Here is a 21227-nt window from a genome sequence, read left to right as displayed (position 1 = left end):
CCACGGATTTGGGCTTTCGCATATCTGGACAATTGGGCTGCAGAAAATACAAGAGTAAGACAAGAAGAGCCCAACAGGCTATTTTTAAGAACTTCGGTTAGATGAAAGGAAGAAATTGGCTGGTCTTTAATTTTTGTCCTCCGAAATCGAATTTATGCTTAGCAGGACATAAGTTCTTTAAGAGCGCGGGGCATAACTTAGGTGGGATATATGACTCTAGCTGGTCAATCTTTTATGTGATTATGAATTACTTCCTTTGTTACAATTTATTTTTCTTATTTTTCTTTTTAGTCTGTCTAAAAAAGAATGTCATTTTCCTAATTTGACAACTTTTTATTTTTAACATCTCACATGGCATGCCTAAGACCGTAAAAATTGGCATTTGGGCACATTATAAATATCTTTAATTTAACGCCATAAGATTTATAAGTCTTCTTTATTTTCATAAATTTAGTGTCAACTTAAACTAAGATAAACAAATTAAGATGGAGGGAGTAAGATTTCAGAAATGAGAGGAATGATGCAGTTCCTCATCAGGTGTATGTGCTTCTAATAATTTTCATGTAAGGAGATCACCATAATTAGTTAATTACATTGATCAAATTAACTTACTTCCAAAGGCCACAACAGTATCTTGTCTATCAACTAGTTAATTTGCCTGCGCTTTGCGCGGGTCGAAGTTTCTTTTTAAGAAATTCAGTTAATACAAAAGAAATAAAAATTAAATTAAATATGTATATATAATGCAGGACATTCAGGGGAAACAAATTAAAACTCAAAAGTATAAGGAAAAAATTACATGTGAAATATATAGAAAATAAATCGAAGATAAAGCATCACATAGGAGTGCATTTTTACCGAAAGAGAACGGAACAAAATGTTGACATAAATTCCTGAAACTTAGCTCCATAAGTTGTATTATGAGAACCAACAGTATTTTCTATTTCTTGTTGTCCAATGGTGCTTGGTTTCAAGAACAACTTTGTAATTAATCTTATTTTCTTTTTTTGTTTCAAGCTCTGCTAGGTACAAATATCAGCAATCTGAATCAACGCAAACATACACTTCAGTTGATCAGGTTTAAACTTCAAGCCAAAATTGTAATAAATCGAATAAGAAATATTGAAATGTACCGAAATAATTTTGGTACGGTATTTGATATACACAATTCATAAATCGAATACCGAAGTTCTTAAATATCGAACCAAAGTACTAATGTCATACCCAAGCAAAATACCATTGTCACTTCAAGATATATGTTGGTCTTAGATAACTAATTTCTTCTTTTCAGCCTTAGTAGCACTCCCCTTCTTCACACTACGGATCTTCCAAGTCATGCTCTTCCTTAATTCCTTGATATGTTCCGTTGATTTTTTCATTCTCATAGGAAGTAACACTGATCACTAAAGAGTAAGTAAAACCTTAACTCTTGGGAGTTATAAAAGCCATTGAATGTAGATTTAATGTAGAATAACGTGTCTATTGTATTTTTTTTGTCGAACAATACAATCATAAGACTTACTAATAATTACTTGGAGATGGTCAATCGAAATTATGTAAGCAACAAACTCAACTCTATATAATGCATATATTCAAGAGTGTAAAAGTCCTAAATTGAATCCATTAGAAGATAATTGTTCATTAATATTCTGTCAAGAATTAATGAGTAATGTCAAAGGCTCCCAAAATATATTACTTCCTCCACATTCTCGACCTTTATATATATAGTATTCATAATTCTATCCCACTGCAATACAGAAATCAATGGTAGGTTAAATAATCTATTTGAACAAAGACATATATGTTTACCATAACTATTTAAAGTGATACCTAATTGCCGTGACAGACTGACAATATATAGTATTCACCAATTCTGTTATTGTTTTCGAAGAACGAGAAGGAAAGTTATAGGCCTAATTTCCTCTTTCGCCATTTCTTCATCCACTAATCTACCGTATTCTTTAAACAAGTCCTCAACAATTGCGTCTCCAAAATGGTGAGCCACCATTGATTCTTGGATTGACCTAACTGTCATAGCCACCATTGTACCATAGCTCATGCCTTTTCCAATTGTTTTCTCTATTTCAAACATTTCAAGCCGCTCCACTTCAAAACACTCGTTTTCCCTTGCTACTTCTTCTATTTCTTCCTTGCATGGTGCATAAAAATGTACCTCGTAAGAATCAAGCTTTTCCTTTTCCACTTCTCCCTTTAAAAATAATGACAAATAATTAGAATATTCAGAAAGCGGCCGTGTGTAATCCTAATGTATTACACGCTTAAATTTTACTCTTCAGAACAATAAAGTGAGTGGCGCATAAAGTACTGTATAAGATATACTAAGTCTTATTGATTGCCAATTATGTGCATTTTTATTGGGACTTCCGGCTCTTGCTCATATAAACGAGATGAAATTAGACTAAATATCTAATTTTACTAGTGAAGGATGAATACCTTGCTAATTAAATTTGATAATGCTTGATAGAGGATCTTCCAAAAGAAGGCATTTCCTCTATCAACATGAGTAGAACCTTCCCTTCCCAGTAAAATCAGCACCATCTTTCCTCCACTAACCAGCTCATCCGACCGCGAATTGAGGAACAATGAGAAGTCCTCCTGAAACTGGTCAAAGTAAGCTTCGGAAACCTCAGGAGGACTATGTTCTGATATGTATATGCTGTTTTTGTTCAAGGAATTGCCCTGTTCATCGTACAGTCCTGGTGGCACCTAAGACCAAGGAAAGTTCAAAAATTAATTATGAGCACAAGTACAAGAAAATTTATATAATCGGGTCAATTACAATATAATTATCTAAGGTAAATTCATTTCAGAGTTTGGACCAAAGTTACTGTATTCGTAGACCGTAACCAAGGCATTGTATTCCGTCCCTTTTCTTAAACTCTACAAATATAAGGACTCCCTGAAGTATCAATTTGCGGTGTACAATGGCTTTGTCGTTTCCCGAAGAAACCTCTCCTATCTCTCCAGATAATATACAAACAATTTCTGTAAAAGTATTTTTGTCTTTTTCTTTAATTTCTCTAACATGTAATTATCATGCTCTAACATACGGACAATAATTACAATTTTTTTACATCATCAGGTAATATTGACCTACTATAGCAGGTTACTAACTTTTTACAAGAGTTATTTTTTCCCTTCTTAATAAGGCTTCTTTTTCCCCTCTCCTCAACCCTACAAAATGTCCGTCTTCCTCTCTCAAATCACAGTGAATTAATCACCTATTTATGTTTTCTGTTTTTGGATTTTTGTTCGCCGTGTGTATTGTCCACCCTAAATTTTGATGTGCTCTATAATATATCCAGTTTCCAGCAAAGATACAAAATAATTACATGGCTTAACAGTGTGATTTAAGTTGATTTTTGTTTTTTCAAGTTCTCTAATAGATTCGATTTGCATAATTGCTATTTGTAAGGCTTTATGAATTAGATACAGCAGCTAAGAAACGAAAAGGACCTGTTCAAAACCAAAAGGGTAACCAAGAGGATTTTGGAACCTAGTTAAATTTCATGAGCAAAAGAGCCAAAACCTTCATTCATGATTTTGATGATGATGTTGAGAATAAGCATGAAAACGTCAGAAGTAATAAATAAATTTGGATAAGAAAATAGTTCTGATTACGAGTAAACTCAGAAATTATTTTAGTTAAGAGTATAAATAGGATTCTACTTACCTTTTAATGTATTTGAAATACTATTTAAGAGAGTTACTGTGGTAAAAAACCTTTGAGATTACCTGATGGTGTAAAGTTTTTTATATACTGATGGTGCACAAAACTTAAACTCTGAAGTAATAACCTAATGGAGTATATATGGACTCTTAAATTGAATCGAAGAGACTAACCCTGGAAAGCCAATGCAAACTATAAGAGGAATAGATAAAGTGCAAGCAATGATCTGGAAAAAGTCTTCCATAAAATGAGCCAGGATAAGCAGCTACATATATATTTGAAGTGCCTCCATTTTCTTGATCATTTCTTTTCTGCTTTAACCATTCATGAAATTCTGGCAAGGCCTGAAATATAGCGTTGAAGTCGTTCGTTGGAAGGTCATTCAGAAAAACTCGGAACTCTGGTGCCGATTTCTGAATTGTGTTCCTGCTGGCAGTTTCGATTTTATCCAGAATATCTTTAATGTTTGACAAGGTATTAGGTCCTGAGGAACAACCCAAGTCAGCTATGCCTATACTTTTGGGCTTTGTTGCGACATAAACTTCTTCCACGCTCTCCAGAGTTATATGCTTAACCTTATCAGATGCCTTCTTCTGCTTCAAATAAATATGAAAAGAGTTAGAATAGACAATACCAGAAATTGTATACTATATATCAAATCAGTAGAATTTTAGATTTTCGATTTAATTAGTATGTGAGGGCAAATTAATGGGATGAATAAAAGAAAGAGAGACCTGAAGAGAAGAATTTCTGGAATAGCTAGTTTCTCCAACTCCTCCAGTCATGTGGAAGACTTTCTCAACATCCATGGTGATGAGAGTTTCTTCACGCTTTGCACTCAATTGTGTTTGCCATCCCCTTTTAAAGGAGGAAAGGACGAGGGTGGGGGTGTAGTACTGTAGTTTTAAGCTTATTTTTAGTTTTTTTACGTCAATCTCATAAAATATATTTTGAGTAGAACTTAAGATCACTAAGTGCGTGTTTGCGCGGCGGAATCAAAATTTTCATTATAAAGAAGTCCAAATGTAATTTACTTTTTGGATTTCAAAAAAACTTGATCAAAACCATACAATGTAATTTTCGAGCAAGTGTCAATTACTCCTCTCCGAAAATTCTCGAACAAAATTAATTAATCCAAACATTCCATGTTCACCGTTGATTTTTTCGTGTAAATGTACTTTTAAATTACGTATTATTAATTTCGTTCACATCAACGACTCAGATTGACAATACTTCTAATGTTTTCGATGTGCGATCTGAGATTTTTCTTCTGCAGTGGGTTCGATATATAAGAAATATATAAATAACGCTTTGTATATATATATTTTTAAAAAACAGATTAAATATACATGTATATACAGTGTTATTTTTCAACGAAGTGGGTTCATATGAACCCACTTGAAACCACATAGGACCGCCCCTGATTTTTTTAATGCTTGACGCTTTTCAATTACTTTTGATCAATTAAACTAAATATATTCAAATTACCGAGATTTTTGTGATATTTGATGCATTGATAAGGTAAAACCTAAAGAATTCGGATAAAGTTCAATGAAACCTTTAAATTTGAAGAGCATTTTTCCCTTTAGACTATTTTGTGTTGTATTGTTAGATAACATTTCTTGTGTTACATTATGTCCGTAACACTTGTCAAAAGGGTAAGAAATCCAACAAGCTAGGATATTTTATAACTATACAGCATAGCCAAAACATATAAAACAGTTCCAATTCCACGTACGTATCAATGACTAATGAGGACAAAAGGCTTTTTCCTCGCACTTCACTTTTTATATGTGCACAAGCTTGAAATCAGGAGGACGGCTTACATCATGGACGCTTGCCAAATGAATCTAGTGGTAGTAGAGTTGGATACGTTTTTTGGTTGGGACCTATTATTACAAGCATGTTGGGAGAACATAACATTCCGGACAACCACTCAGGTTGTGGTGCTATGGATAAAATACCTCTACCTATAACAAAATGTTTCTGGTTTTGAGCCCTAGATATGAAGAAAATCATGGTAGGGAGTGTTTTTCCTTAACTGGTGTGATATGAATTTAAACTAATCGGAGCCTCAATGCAATATTGGATATCAAGTGAAAAAAAATAAAAGAAAAACTATTCAGGACATGACGGTTTTGTTCAAGCTTCTTCTTTTTTCTCTTTGCGTGAAGTAACCAACTAAAGAGCAGAATCGACCTGTCAACCACTTTGACACACCTTTTTCCCCTCTTTAAGTTCCACCACTCCTTTGGCTCGTATTGCAAGTTAGTAAGTTTCGTGAATCGGTACTTTCGCTTTTTGGTCACTTCACTTACTCATGGGGAAGAAAGAAAACAAGAGAAAGAGAATAGTAAAAGAGGCAGATAAAAGTGATCATGAAATGCTCACCCCTTATGAGTTACCTAATTATCACCAGTACCTTTTTTTTTTTTTTTTTTTTTGTTAATATTACTCTCCTTAATACAAACAGAATTTCATTCAATTTTCTTAATTCAATTCTTGTGTTCTTGATATTAGATTTCTTGTACGACATTTACAATATAATCTAGCATACGAAGGGGGCCTTAAGGAAGGTGTCGTGTGAGTCATGACAATACTTATGTACAGCTTGAAATGTTAGTCACGCTGGTGCTAGCTAGCATTAAGTAGCATTAATCTAAGTAATTGGTCTAGTGTTCCTTAAATTGAACTCCCTACGTACAAGCGCTGACATAGATTAAGATAGAGCAACGAATGAAGACTTCATGAATTATGGATGCATTGCTACTTTGATCTGATGAGACTCCAGATTGATATGCTTGCTAGTAATGCTACACGTCTTGCTAGCAATTGGTAGTACTAATACATTTGACTTTTGAAGTAACTGGCTAAAAATCATAGCTAGAAAGGGATGGCCTTGTGTAGGCCCCCCACCGTTAAGGTAGTTGGATTTAGAGATCAAGTTTTAAGATACATCCTCTCACGAATAAGTTTAACAATATATTTTGAAAAGGCATGAACCTAGCTTCACTTCTTGATCCGACAAAATGATGTAAGTCTTTAATCGGTCAACATCTCACAGTAGAAAAATGATAATCTCCTCGTCTCAATTTAAGTGTTTTAGTTTGATTAGACACGGGACTTAAGAAATAAAGAGAGATTTTGAATCTTGCGGTCCTAAATTAAAGATATGTATAATGTATTAAAATATCCTTTGAGTCTTCTGGTTATAAAGTTGTCATGTAGGATGTTTGAACTGTCAACTTACTAAATATAGAAATAGGCACTCTTTGTTGTGGTACAGACCAAAAAAGAAAGTAAAACACTTAATTTGAGACGGAGAGAGTACTATACAGTACTACTTACGCAACCTGCCACCATTCGTCAAGATAGCCCCTTATCTTGCCTATTTGCGCATATGCACTGGTCGGAGGTGTCAAATGGGTGGGTTGAGCTGAAATTGGGCATGTCAAAAAACACTGCGTTAATTAATATCAGCCCAAAAGTTATTTGGGCTGAAATGAGCTAAAAACAGGATCATACCCCAACCTGTCAATTCTAATTAAGTTTAAAAAAATTTGTTTGTGTTCTTATAATTTGTTTGAGTAACTCAAAAAATCTTTTTTCCTATATTATGAGTTATGACTAATTGACTATATATAACATATAAAATAAAAAATTATTTAATTTTAGACAGTCTCCCATGGATCAATTTGTGATGAATTAAGTGGGTCAAAATGGACTGAGTTACTAAAACAAACTGGTCATTAACCTGCCCAACCCTAAATGGATTGCGAGGGTCATGATTTTATGGTTTTATTTTGCCATCCCTAGTCCTTGTGTTTGACTCTGAGCAAATGGGCAATAAAGCTAATGTCGTGGCTGTTTCGAGTGGGTTTCTCATCATGTTAAGCGCTTGTAGTGTTTTCTGCCAAGGACCATATTGGATTAGGAGAAATTTATTCTGCATGAGACACAAATATTACGTGGCAGATATAAGTTGTGTGAGGTTCCTCTCATATTTTGCCAAATTTCCTGTGCCACTTTTCAGTGAGAGAGAAGAATATGGGGCACTCACGTGTGAACCAAAGTCTCCCATCCCCAGCACCATGCTCTCTCCTCATATTTTGAACCATCTTCTTTCTTTTATTTCTTTTGTTTTTATTTGTGAGTTTTCATGATATACAAAATAAAAGCAGATCTTATTCTCTTTTTCCCCATAAAATTCTTCGCTGCTGCTGTCAATTTTCTTTTATGTATTTGGGAGGCATGGCCAAATAATAGCTGACTATCAAGGAATAATTTATGTTGGAAATCATTGACCAAAAATGGGTCTCAAATTGGATTTAAGTAATGAATACGTTTTTGTTTATGGCTGTTTTTTGTTTCTGGGGATTCATGGTAACAACAAAAATTGAATTATTTGAGTGCTTCCAAGGTTAATGGCACTTTTTGTTTCTGTTTTTTTTTTTTTTTTTTTTTACCCTCTTAAGATTATTTCGTGGATTTAACTTTTAAGTATCTTTGAAGGTTAAGGGTTCATTTGTTTCTTCTTTAGATTACTTTTGCCATACATTTATTTTTGTGTATTCCATGTCTACAGTTCTTTTTTTTTTTTCAATATTTTTTACAATAGGCTTCGAAAGGGCAGATAATTTATCCAATTATAATTTCAATTATGAAAAAGATCCATAATGCCAAAATCTCTGCATGTACGATAATGTACTAAAACTTATACTAGTATCATTTATCATTGTATTTAGAGGCTCAAACATACAGAAAATTTTAAAATTTCTTGAAACTACAAGATTGGTATTTTCTCCGAAAAGAAAATAATAAAAGTATTTGGGAGAAAAAGAATGAAACAGCCGGTCAATGTTAAATTGCTAGAAGTAAAAAGAGTTACGTGAGAAGGAATATCTTGGAAAGAGAGAGAGAGAGAGTATTAAAACAAGATGTAAGTTGAAAAAAGAGATAAGGGTCACAAACAAACTCTAACTATTACTTTTTTTTTTTTTTAAAGTTTCATACCTAAACTATCATAAAGTTGAGAAAACTATCTAAACTATCACTATCTAATTTGCAAAACACACCTGAACTAAATGTGTGAACTCACTTTCCAAGAGGCAAGTGAAATTGAAATTTTCTCAAAAAAACTTTCCACATGGCATAAGAAATGTTATGGTGGCACCTACATGGAAATTAAAAACTATTTTTTATAAAAATAAAATCTGGATTTTAAAAAAAATATGAAAAAAAAATCAAAAAATTTAGAAAATCAGAAAAAAAAAAGATTTAAAAAATGGAAAAGTTGATTTTTTTTTAAAAAAATGTGAAAACTAAATAATTAGTTTTCTTTTTTTTAAAAAAAAAAAAAATTCCATTTTTTAAACTATTTTTTTATTTTGTATAATTTTTGATATTCTTACAAAAATTATTATTTTTTAGTTTGTTTTTTTTTTAATTTCCATATAGGTGTCATTGTGATGTTATTTATTCACGTGGACAACACTTAGCAACACATTTATATAAAATGGAGAGTGTAGATCACATGTCATTTAAGAATAATTTGAGATGTATTTTGTAAACTAGATAGGGATAATTTAGGTAATTTTCTCAACCTTCTGATAGTTTAGGTTTGAAACTAAAAAAAAAAAAAATGATAGTTGAAGTGTGGTTTTGACCTTTATTTCTTTTAAAAAAATGAGAATATGGGGAGAGAGAAATAGTGCTGAAACTTGAGCGATTCTTTTGTTGAAAACGGGGACAAGAATTGCTAACTGGGACCCAAAATCCACTTGGCAAAAGATGAGAGCAACCTCATACAACTTTATGTCTGTCCGTTAGTCGTGTCTTACACAAAATAAAATTTTCCTTGGATTAGACACCACTCAACTCATCTTTTTATTTTCCGGCTTTGTTTTGCTTTAAGAGCAAGTCAAATCAACTTGCACCATATGGAGTATTGAGTGGTGGGCAGTAACTACGCTGGCGTTTGTACACGCGTCATTTGAGGGATTATAAATAGGAAAAATATTGCATCTTTGAGTTGGGGGCCCATAGTATTGCTTGTTTGGCCTTTTTGTTCTAAATAATGTAAATCTCTTTATTCAAGTCAGATGCTCATTAATTAACTTGATAAAAGCTAGTTTGTACAAGCAGTTGATAGTGCGGTGGTTAGGATTCCTAATTCTGGTGCATAGTACTATTAAAACATGTTTGCTCTGTTAAATATATATAAAATTGATCAGAAGGGTTTGTGACATTGTTATTTGAGTTTTGAGCTAAAGGCCAAAATAATTAAGTAAGTAGTATATTACTGATTAGTATAAGTTGTAGACCACACAAAGAGGAAGGAGGAGCACTGGAAGGAAAAAATAAGCTAAGAAATGAAAGTGATCCACCAAAAAGCTAAGAAAAGATAGTCTCGTAGTATTTTTTTTATCAGGCCCTTCTTTTCAGTCTCTTGCTTATCCCCACATAATGCGTTTAGCAATCATGTTGGCTCAATAGTCCGTGCCACCCATTTTACTAGTATTGCCCTATCACAACTTGTTCAACTTGTTCAATTCCCTAACTACGAGTCGTTGGTATATAGACCAATTAGAATGAGGTTTATGAGATGCAATGTGGCATCATACAATCTAATTCAAACATATGGGCGACTTGTAAATATGAGATCTAGCACTACGAAATGTCCGGGATTATCACTATGTGTCAATTTTCCCTCTTGCGTAAGCTTGCTAATAATTTATGTGATCACTCCATGTAATTTGTTAAATCGATTTGTGCTCGTAGCTACCGGGGGCTGAATAGGAATCTCTTTGTTCCTTTGATGATGAAGAATTTTTAAGAAAAGATGTTTTATACGAGTATTGAAGTTGTTATATACTAGTAGTTAGTAATTTCAACTCTATCTGCTACGTACCGTGTGGATTCGGGGATTTTAATTTTTTGCCGTAAGCATTGCCATCTTAATTCTTTATTTTTCTCACTATTCATTATTTACCTCCTCCCAAAAAAATTAACAAAGAAATATTTTTTGGTTGTTGAGTTCGACATATTGTACTTAACTTGGAACCAAGCTAATCCCATAATATTGCTACATAGATGACTGAACATTCCAGAAGAAAAATCAAGTCAATACGCGGGCGCGTGGGGCGGGGGGAGGGGGGGGGGGGGGTTGGGGGAGCGGGGGAAGTAGAGTAGAAAAAATGAACATCAAGTCAATACAAAGGGGGTAAAGAAAAAAATTGAAGTAGAAAAAATCAAACTGTAGGAAATCAATCCGTAATCTGTATTGATGTATGAAAGTCCTTATATACAAAGTAGGTATAATGATACTAGGCTAAATTATAGGGACCTAATTACAATACATAAGGAAGGAATATTTACATAAGGAAGGGAATATAGGGAATATTTACATAGTCTATCACACCCCCGCAACGAAGCGGAGGTTGTCGTACGCCCAGAGCGTCACACGAAATCATCAAAGAGCACGCGCGACGGAAGACCTTTAGTGAAGATATCTGCGATCTGGTAACGGGACGGGACGTGAAGAACACGAACTTCTCCACGGGCAACTTTCTCGCGTACGAAATGTATGTCCATCTCAATATGTTTAGTGCGTTGGTGCTGAACCGGATTACCTGATAGGTATATGGCACTAACGTTATCACAATAAACCAATGTAGCTGTCCGGATGGGACAGCGGAGCTCCAAGAGAAGGTTGCGAAGCCAACAGGACTCAGAGACGACATTAGCGACGCCACGATATTCGGCTCGGCACTCGACTCTGGGATGCGAAGGTAGGTTGGTTTGGATGACCTTTACGAGAGGAGGTTATCTCGTTTAAGACACAATAACCGAGAAGTCGATCGGCGAGTGTGCTGACAACCACCCTAATCAGCCGTATAAGAGACAAAGAGCGAGCGGAGGATTTGTGCGGATGGAGACGAGCTCGATAGTACCTTGAATGTGTCGGATTGCGCGTTTAAGAGCATGCGTAGGCGACCTTGGGATCGTGCGTGACGAAGGCATCTTGTTGAGCACGTAGGAGATGTGCGGTCTTGTGAATGTGAGTGCGTAGCGGCAGGCAAGCTGCCGATATTGGGTGGGATCGTCGCAAGGAGGCCCCGGCGCGCCCCTTTTTGGGGATTTGGGTCGACCCCCCGGCGGGCCGGGGCGTCCCCCCGCCGCTCTTTTTAAACCCGTATTTCCCCAAGAAACAGCCCGGGGAAGCCCGGAACGATCCCAAAAATAAAGGCCCCAAACCCTTTGCAAATTCGACTGGGGGGAGCAGAGGTTTTCCCAAATCCGGGGGGGAAATAATATCGCCCTAAGAAAGTAAGCAATGTCGAACCCCGCTAAAAAAGGGAAGTGATGATGGGTTGTGCCAAGGGGAAAGTCAAAAGCGAGAACCCTCCGGGAGCTTCGTTAAGGTCCGTATAACGACTTCTCAAGAGATGACATGATGGGGATCTTTTGGGATCACTTAACCTAATAGTTGATGCGCATAAACCGTCTCGTTGAGTTGCGGGGCCGTGTGTAGCATTAACGACACCAATGATGAATGGGCCGAAGACAGGTGCGATGCTCAAACGGCATGGAATAATCGGGCGGTTTGACAACCGGACCGAAAGTCTCGTCGCAATCAACTCCAACCCGTCGAGACTGCGCAATCGCGAGAAGAACGGGCTTTGTGCGCGGCTCGAAAAGAACCATCGATTTCTTTTATGACGAAAAATCCCTAGAACGAATAAGATTCACATCGGGGGACGTGGAACCAGCTCCCACGTCTTATTATTAATTAGAGCATTATATTCGTCAACCATGGCGGCTTTTCCATTGTGGTCGTTTAGAGCCGACGGAGGATTTCGCGGGATGGGCGAGATGGAGAGAAAGCGTTGGAAGTATAATGAGTTGAATGGTTGTTTGGGTTTGAAGATCCGCGCTGGCTTCTAGAACCATGCGGGAGGGGCTGGGCGGTGACGGCGGGGCGGTGGGGGTTAGGGGCTGGCCGGGCAACGACGGGTGGGGCGGGGGTTTAAGGACCGCTTTGGCGATCCCACGGCGGAGCGACGGTGGAGGGGGCCGGGCGTGTCCACCGGGGCGGCGAGTGAGGGCGGGACCAGAGAATCACGGGAGGAGTAGGTGGGAGGAAATGCAAGGTATACGGGGAAATTCCATGGTCCAAAAATTCATAGGGTTAGATGGGGTGGGGAGTGCATTTGGAGAAGGAAATTGAGTTTCGTCAAAGATGACATCGCGAGAGATGATGATTTTGTTGGTGGACAAATCATAACACTTATATCTCTACATTCAACGGATAGCCCAAAAAGACACGGTGGATCTCGACCAGAATTTATGAATAGTCGTAGATTTTGAAAAGAGGATAGCATAGACACCGAAAACCGGAGATGAGAATGAGGGGGTTCGTTGATAAAGAACTTGCGTCGGTGATTTGTGCCTAAGGACTTTGGTAGGAAGTATATTGAGGAGGTATGTGGCCATTTGGAGAGCATGATGCCAAAAGAGACGGAGGAGTGGACAAGAAGAGTGCGCACTATGTTGTTAATGGATTTAATTTTTCGTTCCGCTTTGCCATTTTGAGGAGATGTATGAAGCAAGAAAATTAAAATTTATACCATTTGATACGTTAAAAAGATTGAAAATGCCCATTTGCGAATTCCCCGCCCATTGTCACATTGAATGTTTTTAATGTCTCTTTCGAATTGAGTTCGTATTAACGCCTTAAAAGATAGAAAAGTGGAATACACTTGAGACTTGTTAGAGATAGGAAAAGTCCAAAGAAAATTACTATAATCATCAAGAAAGAAAACGTAATACTGGTGCCCATTATAACTTAAAATAGGAGATGTCCATAAATCACTATGAATGATGTCAAACGGCATAGTAGTAAACGACAACGAATCATAAAATGGCAATTTAACATGTTTCCCCAAAGGACAAGAGGTGCAAAAAAGAAGACGGGCCTATTACATTCAATTAAGGCATTACTACGAAGAGAACTAAGGATAGCTTTCCTAGGATGGCCGAGGCGGGAATGCCAAGCTTGGTGATGCGGCAAGGAAGGTGGATGGTGGAGTGGACCGTGCCGTGGCATTGAGAGGATACGATTCCCGGTGCTCTCACATCTCGTTAGGCGGCTCCCAGTCGGTAAATCCTCCGAAAAACCCAAAGAGGATCAAACCAACAAAACATTATTATCCTTAGTGAATTTACGTACGGAAACAAGGTTTTTGATGAGTTTTGGAGCATGCAAGACATTTCGGAGACGTAATTGAGCATTAGGTGGGGGAAGGGATGTATGACCATAACCTCGAATTGGAATAGTGCTACCATTACCAACAATAATGCCGAAATTATTGCTCGAAATTAAAATAAGACGTGAGAGTACACCGAGTTGGCGGTCATGTGTGAAGTCGCCCGGTGTCCGTGTACCAATTGTCATCGTCGGTTGATGCGTGGATAGCAGTGTGCGTAGGTCGCTTCTCCACGTCGTCGGAGCAGTACCCCGGAGGTTAGAGGAACGTGCGTGGACAGTTGGCGAGGGCGGAGGACCGGCGGCCAGCACGGCCCCCGCCGCCGCGACGTGGCGGTCGTGGCCGCCACCGTCTCGTCGGATACGGCGGGGGGCGATGGCCACCGGCCGGGCGGCGCCGAAGCCGGGCGCGGTGGTAGCCCCGGCCGGTGGGCGGCTCCGTCGGCCACCGGCCGGCCACCGGCGCTCCGTCGGCTAGGCGGCCCTCGCTCCCGCGGGCCGGCGTTGTTGTTGTTATTTTTGCCCTTGTTCGGTTAGAATTCCCCGCCACGTTATTATCACGACGGTTAGCGGAATTATTGTTACCGCGTGTGGCGGAAGTAGGAGCATCGTTATCGGCAAGAGAGCCCAGCGGTTGGAATCGCGGGCACGTTCCTCGCCGCCACGTCTTCGAGCTTCGAGTCCGGAGCACGGCGAAGAAAGAAGGCAAACATCTTTGTTGAATGGTGGTGACAAAGTGTGCGTACGTCTCGATGGCCAGGTCGAAGTCGCGGGGCCGTACGTTGATCGGACACGAGCGACCGCGACATTGGCAAGGGCGATCCGAGAGACTTGAGCCTATTGTTACATAGGCCGATAGCCGAAGTCGGCCATTTTTGTGGTGGTGAATCTGGGCCAAGGCGCGCGCCGCCCGTGAGTGTTTATTATCTTGGAAAAGTTGAGCAACGCGATTCCAAAGCCTTCTCGGCAACGTCATCCGCCACGAGAATAGAGGTAAGAATGTCATGGAGACGGTGGCGTATATCCGTTGAAGGACCACCGCATCTGGCGTTTCCCGAGTGGAAGGTTAGCGGGGCGTCTTTGTTGCGTCATAATGCGGTGAGTTCGGCGGTGTCGGTGGGTGGTATGATGTGTTCGAGGACGAGTGAACGCGCGGCTAGGACTTTGAAAAGGGGTCGCCCGTTCGTGATAATGGCAGTTTCCATGTCTAAGAGAGTGATTGGGATTAAGGATTTCACATTCGTGACGGTTAAAAACGGAATGGAAATTTTGTTGTCGGCCATGGAAGGAGAGGAAGAGGAAGGAGGAACGGCTAGGGTTAGGGTTAGAAGAGAGAGAGAGAGGTGGACGGCTAGGGTTTTGGAAGGAAACCTAGTACCGATACCATGTAGAAAATCAATCCGTAATCTGTATTGATGTATGAAAGTCCTTATATATACAAAGTAGGTATAATGATCTTAGGGCTAAATTATGGGCTGCAATTACAATACATAAGGAAGGGAATATTTACATAAGGAAGGGAATATAGGGAATATTTACATAGTCTATCACAAACGTTGAAAATGATAATTAAAATAATAGCATTGTTTTCTATGACGGAAGAAGACAACTGGAAGGAAGCATTTATTGGAGAACAAAATGAGAGGAGGGTGAACAACCCAAAGATTGATCTCTTAGTTGGTTGAGTTTTATTGTTTTCCTTGAATTGACATAACCATAGTCGATTTAATAAAATTAGGGTATTCTGAAATAGACCCAAAATAGACCTTCTTGCTAATGGTGCAAAAGACAGTATTGAAGGTTGATGTTTCTTGTGATAAATGCAAGAAGAAGATCCTTAAAGCAGTTTCAGGACTGCCAGGTACTGCAACTTTTCTTAATTTTATATTACTGTTTTTATTTTGTGACTTTGTTTCGCCTTTTTGTTGTCTAGATTGCTATTTAAAATCTACACTAACTAATTTAAGTATTTTCTGTCATATATATATATATATATATATATATATATATATATATCTGTGGATTTGACCTCATGTTGCCTAAAATATGGTATATTTTTTTTGTTTCTTTGACTTTTTTTTTTTTTTTTTTTTTTTTTAAGATTCTTCCAAACTCCTATTAAGCATTATTGTTCAATCACTTTAGTGGGGGATTGAGATATGACAATCTTACAAAATGCTCCATCTAGGATGATCAACTAGGTGCAATTCTAATAACTCAAATCTCTAAATTAGATCGAATACTCTTACGAAATGCTCCATCGATCTCATTTGGTGTGTCGTCGTCCATATTATTATTTAGGGAATCAAACAAATTCTTATTTGTCTAACATCGTCAAACGTTTTTAGACTATTTCAAATTATAAAATTGGGATTAATTTCATTTCAAAAGAAAAAAAAGGGTCAAATTCACAACAAAAAATAGAAAGTTTAACATTTACACTCCCAACACTTTGTACACAATACCCGATTAATTTAACTCTAACCTATCCACATTCTACGGCTACTTGGATGCATTATATGAAATTGAAACTCTACAATTTGCTATTGAAGGTGTGGAAAAAATTGAAATTGATGGAGCAAAAGGGACTTTGAGTGTAACGGGTGATGCTGATCCATACGAGGTCATTGTTAGATCAAGAAAAGCTGGCAAATTTGCTGAGGTGATCAGTATTGGGCCTCCACCAGCTCCTCCAAAACCAGATGGACAGAAAAAGCCCGACCAGAAGCCCAAACCACAACCCGAGCCCCAGCCCATGGCCCATATGTATGGTCCTCCAACTCACATTATGCCCCCAGTCTGTGCGCCACATGTCGTTCACATGACACATAGGGAAGCACCCACCCCACAATGCTCTATTTTGTAGCACGTAGCTCTTAGTTGCACAATTTTGTAAGCAGACAAGTCCATAATGTCACCAACAAGGACCAATCAGTGTTATAAGTTCGAATACGTAGGGGCGCATTTACAGTGTTGGTTGGGATTTCATGATTACTCTTGTTGGCTGTTTCTTTTGCTTTTGTTTAATTTTTCCAATTTTGTACTAGCTGTCATGAACGAAGAAATAATTCGCTGAAGAAGAGATTCTTTTTTATTCATACACTATGAATTGTGGATGACATTATCCTATCTATTACTAAGCCCCATTCTTCCACAAATAAACTTTTGTAGCTACATTACGTACTTCTAATTTCTAATGCAATATCATGTTTTCCTGTTCTCTGATTCATGATTTGAACTAATACATGGCATCTTCTTAATGGGCCCATTTGGAAAAGTTTGCTATTCAACTTGCAAGGCTGTCAAAGTGATTGGACACCCACTCCTTAATCTGGGGATATGCGCTTTTCTTTCGAGGCTGAGGTCTTGATCGTCAACAGTCCACCTATACAATGACAAAAATGCAAGTTAATATGTTAGGAAATTGCAAACTGAAAACTGGAAAATGACCAATTACTCTAAAGATATCGACTGACCTGTATCCACTTGTCAATCTGTGCAAAAATACCAACATGGTCACTTTTGCCATGTTAATTCCCAAGCAAGTTCGGGGTCCTGATCCAAAAGGAATGTAGCTATATGGCTTTTGCATTTCCTGAATTTGAGAATATTGCGTATTAATGGTTAAATAGTGTTTTCAAATTTCAAAGTTTCCCAAGATAAAATAAGCAATAAAACTTAATACATCAAATCTTGAAGGGTTGAACTGCATAGGGTCTTTGTATAATGTTGGATCGTAGTGTATGCATGTTGCGTCTATGTTGGCATGCCACCCTTTCTTTATTTCAAAACCTGCATAGAGAAAAAAAAAATAGTTGTCAGATGAATCTTATTTCTGTAATTTACTGTGGAAGAACCAACAAACAGAGGAATTCTGTTTTTCATTTTTGTAAGTTAAAGCAAATATGTCGATGCAGTGTCACAGACTACTGCAAATATGGAGCAATGTCCTACGGATAAACTTGCCTTCAATAGTGCAGTCATTAAGTGCAACACGAGGGAACCATAGCAGTACATTGGACATCCTCAATGTTTCTTTCACAACCTAAGTATAGAGGAAATTGAGTCACATCTAATCTAATCCTGGTGCCAGATATAAAGTACCAGAATTTTGCAGTAATTACAGTAAAACAAATAAAAAAGAAAGATCATACGACATAGTTTCTACAAACCTTTGTGGCATAGGACATGCTATTGAGATCATCCATGGTAAGTAACGCTCCATTAGGCTTGCTTCTGAGTATTGAAAGTTGTTCTTCCTGTAAGTTGATAGTAGTATAAGTCATAATAATAACCATATAGAATGATTGAATTTTATATCAACTTTCCAGAGATGTGGGAGCTATACTTCTCATCAATTTAAATACTCTCAAATGTACGGCAAAATTGGTCGAAGGAAATATGCTTCTTCAACATAATGTCACCACTTACATCTTAGTTTAATAGGAAGATTTTGCTTTAGAAATGCCAAAAGTAGGATATTTAATCTTTTTGTTTGCAGAAGAGTGCATAGTGTAATCAAATGTCTTTTTGATGGATGCTCACTCTAAGACTCTGCTGGGCTTCTCTGTGCTCATCCAAAAACTTGACACTCCACATCATTGCAGCTGCAGTTGTTGTTTGCCCTGCAATTATCAATGTTAACAAATTATCCATGATCTCTTCATCATCAAGTTTTTGATTGGCTGGAGATGAATCCTTCTCCAACATGGACTGCAGGAAGTCTTCATGATATTCCTTCCCATTCCGCCGATTTTTTATAATTGCCTTGAAGGTCTCCATTAGCCTCCTACGTGCCTGCACAGAAATTGAGGGTGAGCATAATATGAAAGGATAGATTTCTATTATATTAGTACATGATATCATAATTGATGATCTGTTTACTAAAGTCCTATTGCAAGCAATGTCCTGCATTCAGTGGTCAACTTACCTTGATTCCTTTGTAGTATCTGCTGCCTGGAATCATGACTGGAAATGATAGCATGGCATCAGAAACAGCAGTGCAGTCTCCTTCAATTTGTTCTAGCAGCGAAGCATCTTTGATGCTCATCAACATATCACACATTGCATCAAATATTATCTGTATCCAATTTTCGCAGAGGTCAGTGTACACGCACCCCTTGAGCTTTCGGCAATTAGCATTTAAACCTACAACCTAAACCTAAAGCTATTTTTGAGCCACCTTTACCACAATACAAGAAGTTCCCATGTTCACAGCGTAATTTAGTAGCGAAGTGTTGCCTGAGATGTTGATTCTGGTAGAGGAAGTTAGTGTATATATGGAGCAATATATGCAAAGCCATTAAAGACATTACCTTCATGTTGAAGTCAAGCACAGTGAAGCTCTTCCGTTCCTTTTGTACTTTCTTCAATCTTTCACATAGCATGTTATCATACCTCTGGACAAATTTTGACAGTGAATTCATAGAGAAAGGATCAGATAGGAGGCGCCTAATCCTTTTGTGACTCTCTTGAGGAACACATAACAAGCTTTTCTTTCCCACAGCATCTGCCATCGATTTCACATAGCCCTTATTGAAAAGAGCAAAATCATTGGTAAAAATCGTTTTTGCACCCTCAACACTTGGAACAAACACATGTATCTTCCCGAAAATTCTGGTTTTGAACCATTTCCCATACCTGTATTAAACAACAATCAAACTACCATAATTTGCATAATCTATAGCTGTAAAGCTGGAGGAACAAATGAGACTGAAAAAAAGGTTTCCAGAAGCTTCATATGACATGATGGTTTAGCCTATTTGGCAATGAATTTTAACTTTTATATTAGATTCACCTAAAAAGATAACTACAAAGTTCTGTTCATAATATCGAGTACAATTCCCTGGTAAACTCATTGAAGTTGTAGTTATATATGAGTTAAATCCTTAGGGAATATCGAGTAGAATTCCCTGGTAAACTCAGAAAAGGTTCGCGTTTCCACATCACCATATTGCAGACTTGGGAGAAAAACTTAGAACCAAGTCCTGATTAGAGGACAAACTCAAAAAGGGGGATGACTTCAGTTGTTGAGAAGACACAATTATCTGTCCTAAATCAAAGCCGCAACGCATTCTTTAGGAAGGATTTTTATCATGAAACAGAAACTTATCGATCAATAAATATATGCTGATTTATAAATATTTGGGAAATATTGAATTTAAGGCCTATGAAGTCATTGGAACAGTTGACCGTGTGTCATCTAATTATAAAAGCTAGTATGTTAATCTCAATATAGAAAAAGGAAAGTGTTGGATTTGAGATTGCATGGGCACTTAACGGATTTAAAACAAATGGAGTTTCTTACCACTCGCGTCGGAGTCTGACAAAGTCATAGCAACCTTTGACACTGTTGGTTGCTGAGAGAAGTGCAAAGGTCTCGCCCACGAAAGGTATTCCCAAACTCCCAGGTATACAGCTTTTTGCATCTTTAGCTCTTCTTGATACCTTTGATAAGTAAAGTGTAATACTTATGACAAGTATTGAAGCCAGAAGAATATCATAGTATGTGCTTACTAGGAGAAGAATCTCTTCCATTGACAGAGAAGTATATTCGGATTTTAATGTCAACCTGAAAGGACAAGCTATAACTAATAGTAATGCACTCTCTTTATAGGGCATAACAATTGTGCATTTGGTAGAGATTTTAAGATTCAATGTACCATAGGACAAGATGCCACAAGCCTGGATCTTTTGTCTTGACTTGCTTTGCATAATGGGTTCGGTTCTATCTTTAAGATAAAATAATAGGACAGGCTGACAAAAATGTGAGTTGCTTTCAGTTACTTTCTTTGTGCTGATTGGGACTTGATATATCTAGGCTAAGATGCTAAATGTGATCTTCTCATAGCCTGCATGGTCTATTATTATGAGTGACCACATAAAAGATGATATTGACAGCTATCATGAAATTTTGTGAAGGATAACCAAACATACGAGGTAGTAAGTTACCATCTTACGGAGGAAAAAAAAAAAAAAAACGAGATAGCAAACCTCTTGGCCTTGGATGCTTTTTATGTGTTTAAATGAATTGCTCGAAATGGATGAGTTGATTCTGTAAAGTCAAAGTATGAAGGAATTACAAGGGATCTCTCACGAGTTATATTTGAACACTGATTTAAGTCAATCGATGTGAAATAATGTTGTACTCACTATTTTTAAAACCACTCTGTTTATATATAATATCCCAAGGGCGATTTGGTAGGAATAAATTAGTAGTACTTGATAAAATTGGATATCTCCAATGGATATCGTTTGCATGCTCAACAC

General features: G+C 37.6%; 3 protein-coding genes across 3 annotated transcripts; 1 reads left to right on the top strand and 2 right to left on the bottom strand.

Moving 5' to 3' along the window:
* Positions 1-1614: 1614 nt before the first annotated feature.
* On the bottom strand, positions 1615-4574 carry LOC132046527 (probable methyltransferase TCM_000336). Its single transcript, XM_059437178.1, has 4 exons — positions 4426-4574; positions 3865-4284; positions 2455-2727; positions 1615-2209 (listed from the first exon to the last, which is right to left on the bottom strand). Exons 1-4 carry the CDS (start codon positions 4498-4500, stop codon positions 1877-1879), a joined length of 1101 nt encoding a protein of 366 aa, XP_059293161.1. The 5' UTR covers positions 4501-4574; the 3' UTR covers positions 1615-1876.
* A 10940-nt stretch (positions 4575-15514) lies between these two features.
* Positions 15515-16824, top strand: LOC132047829 (heavy metal-associated isoprenylated plant protein 43-like). The gene is made up of 2 exons (XM_059438810.1): positions 15515-15819; positions 16511-16824. The coding sequence occupies exons 1-2, from the start codon at positions 15735-15737 to the stop codon at positions 16822-16824; spliced, it is 399 nt and encodes a 132-aa protein (XP_059294793.1). The 5' UTR covers positions 15515-15734.
* A 202-nt stretch (positions 16825-17026) lies between these two features.
* Positions 17027-20887, bottom strand: LOC132048278 (abscisic acid 8'-hydroxylase 3-like). Its single transcript, XM_059439183.1, has 9 exons — positions 20266-20887; positions 19274-19598; positions 18889-19038; positions 18504-18755; positions 18131-18217; positions 17925-18003; positions 17644-17750; positions 17435-17553; positions 17027-17343 (listed from the first exon to the last, which is right to left on the bottom strand). Exons 1-9 carry the CDS (start codon positions 20670-20672, stop codon positions 17241-17243), a joined length of 1629 nt encoding a protein of 542 aa, XP_059295166.1. The 5' UTR covers positions 20673-20887; the 3' UTR covers positions 17027-17240.
* Between the last annotated feature and the right edge of the window lie 340 nt (positions 20888-21227).

This window comes from Lycium ferocissimum, chromosome 2 (assembly GCF_029784015.1).
Source record: "Lycium ferocissimum isolate CSIRO_LF1 chromosome 2, AGI_CSIRO_Lferr_CH_V1, whole genome shotgun sequence".
Classification (NCBI taxonomy): domain Eukaryota; kingdom Viridiplantae; phylum Streptophyta; class Magnoliopsida; order Solanales; family Solanaceae; genus Lycium; species Lycium ferocissimum.
Note: the sequence above shows the minus strand (reverse complement) of the source record. Positions and strands in the feature narration are given on the sequence as shown.

Coding starts and splice junctions, on each gene's coding strand:
- LOC132046527 (XM_059437178.1), bottom strand. CDS start 4,500: ATGGATGTTGAGAAAGTCTTCCACATGACTGGAGGAGTTGGAGAAACT. Junction 2,728..3,864: donor GTTTGCATTGGCTTTCCAGG/GTTAGTCTCTTC, acceptor CCTTGGTCTTAG/GTGCCACCAGGACTGTACGA. Junction 2,210..2,454: donor TATCAAATTTAATTAGCAAG/GTATTCATCCTT, acceptor TTATTTTTAAAG/GGAGAAGTGGAAAAGGAAAA.
- LOC132047829 (XM_059438810.1), top strand. CDS start 15,735: ATGGTGCAAAAGACAGTATTGAAGGTTGATGTTTCTTGTGATAAATGC. Junction 15,820..16,510: donor AGCAGTTTCAGGACTGCCAG/GTACTGCAACTT, acceptor TTGCTATTGAAG/GTGTGGAAAAAATTGAAATT.
- LOC132048278 (XM_059439183.1), bottom strand. CDS start 20,672: ATGCAAAGCAAGTCAAGACAAAAGATCCAGGCTTGTGGCATCTTGTCC. Junction 19,599..20,265: donor GTCAGACTCCGACGCGAGTG/GTAAGAAACTCC, acceptor TGTTTAATACAG/GTATGGGAAATGGTTCAAAA. Junction 17,344..17,434: donor AGATTGACAAGTGGATACAG/GTCAGTCGATAT, acceptor GTCATTGTATAG/GTGGACTGTTGACGATCAAG.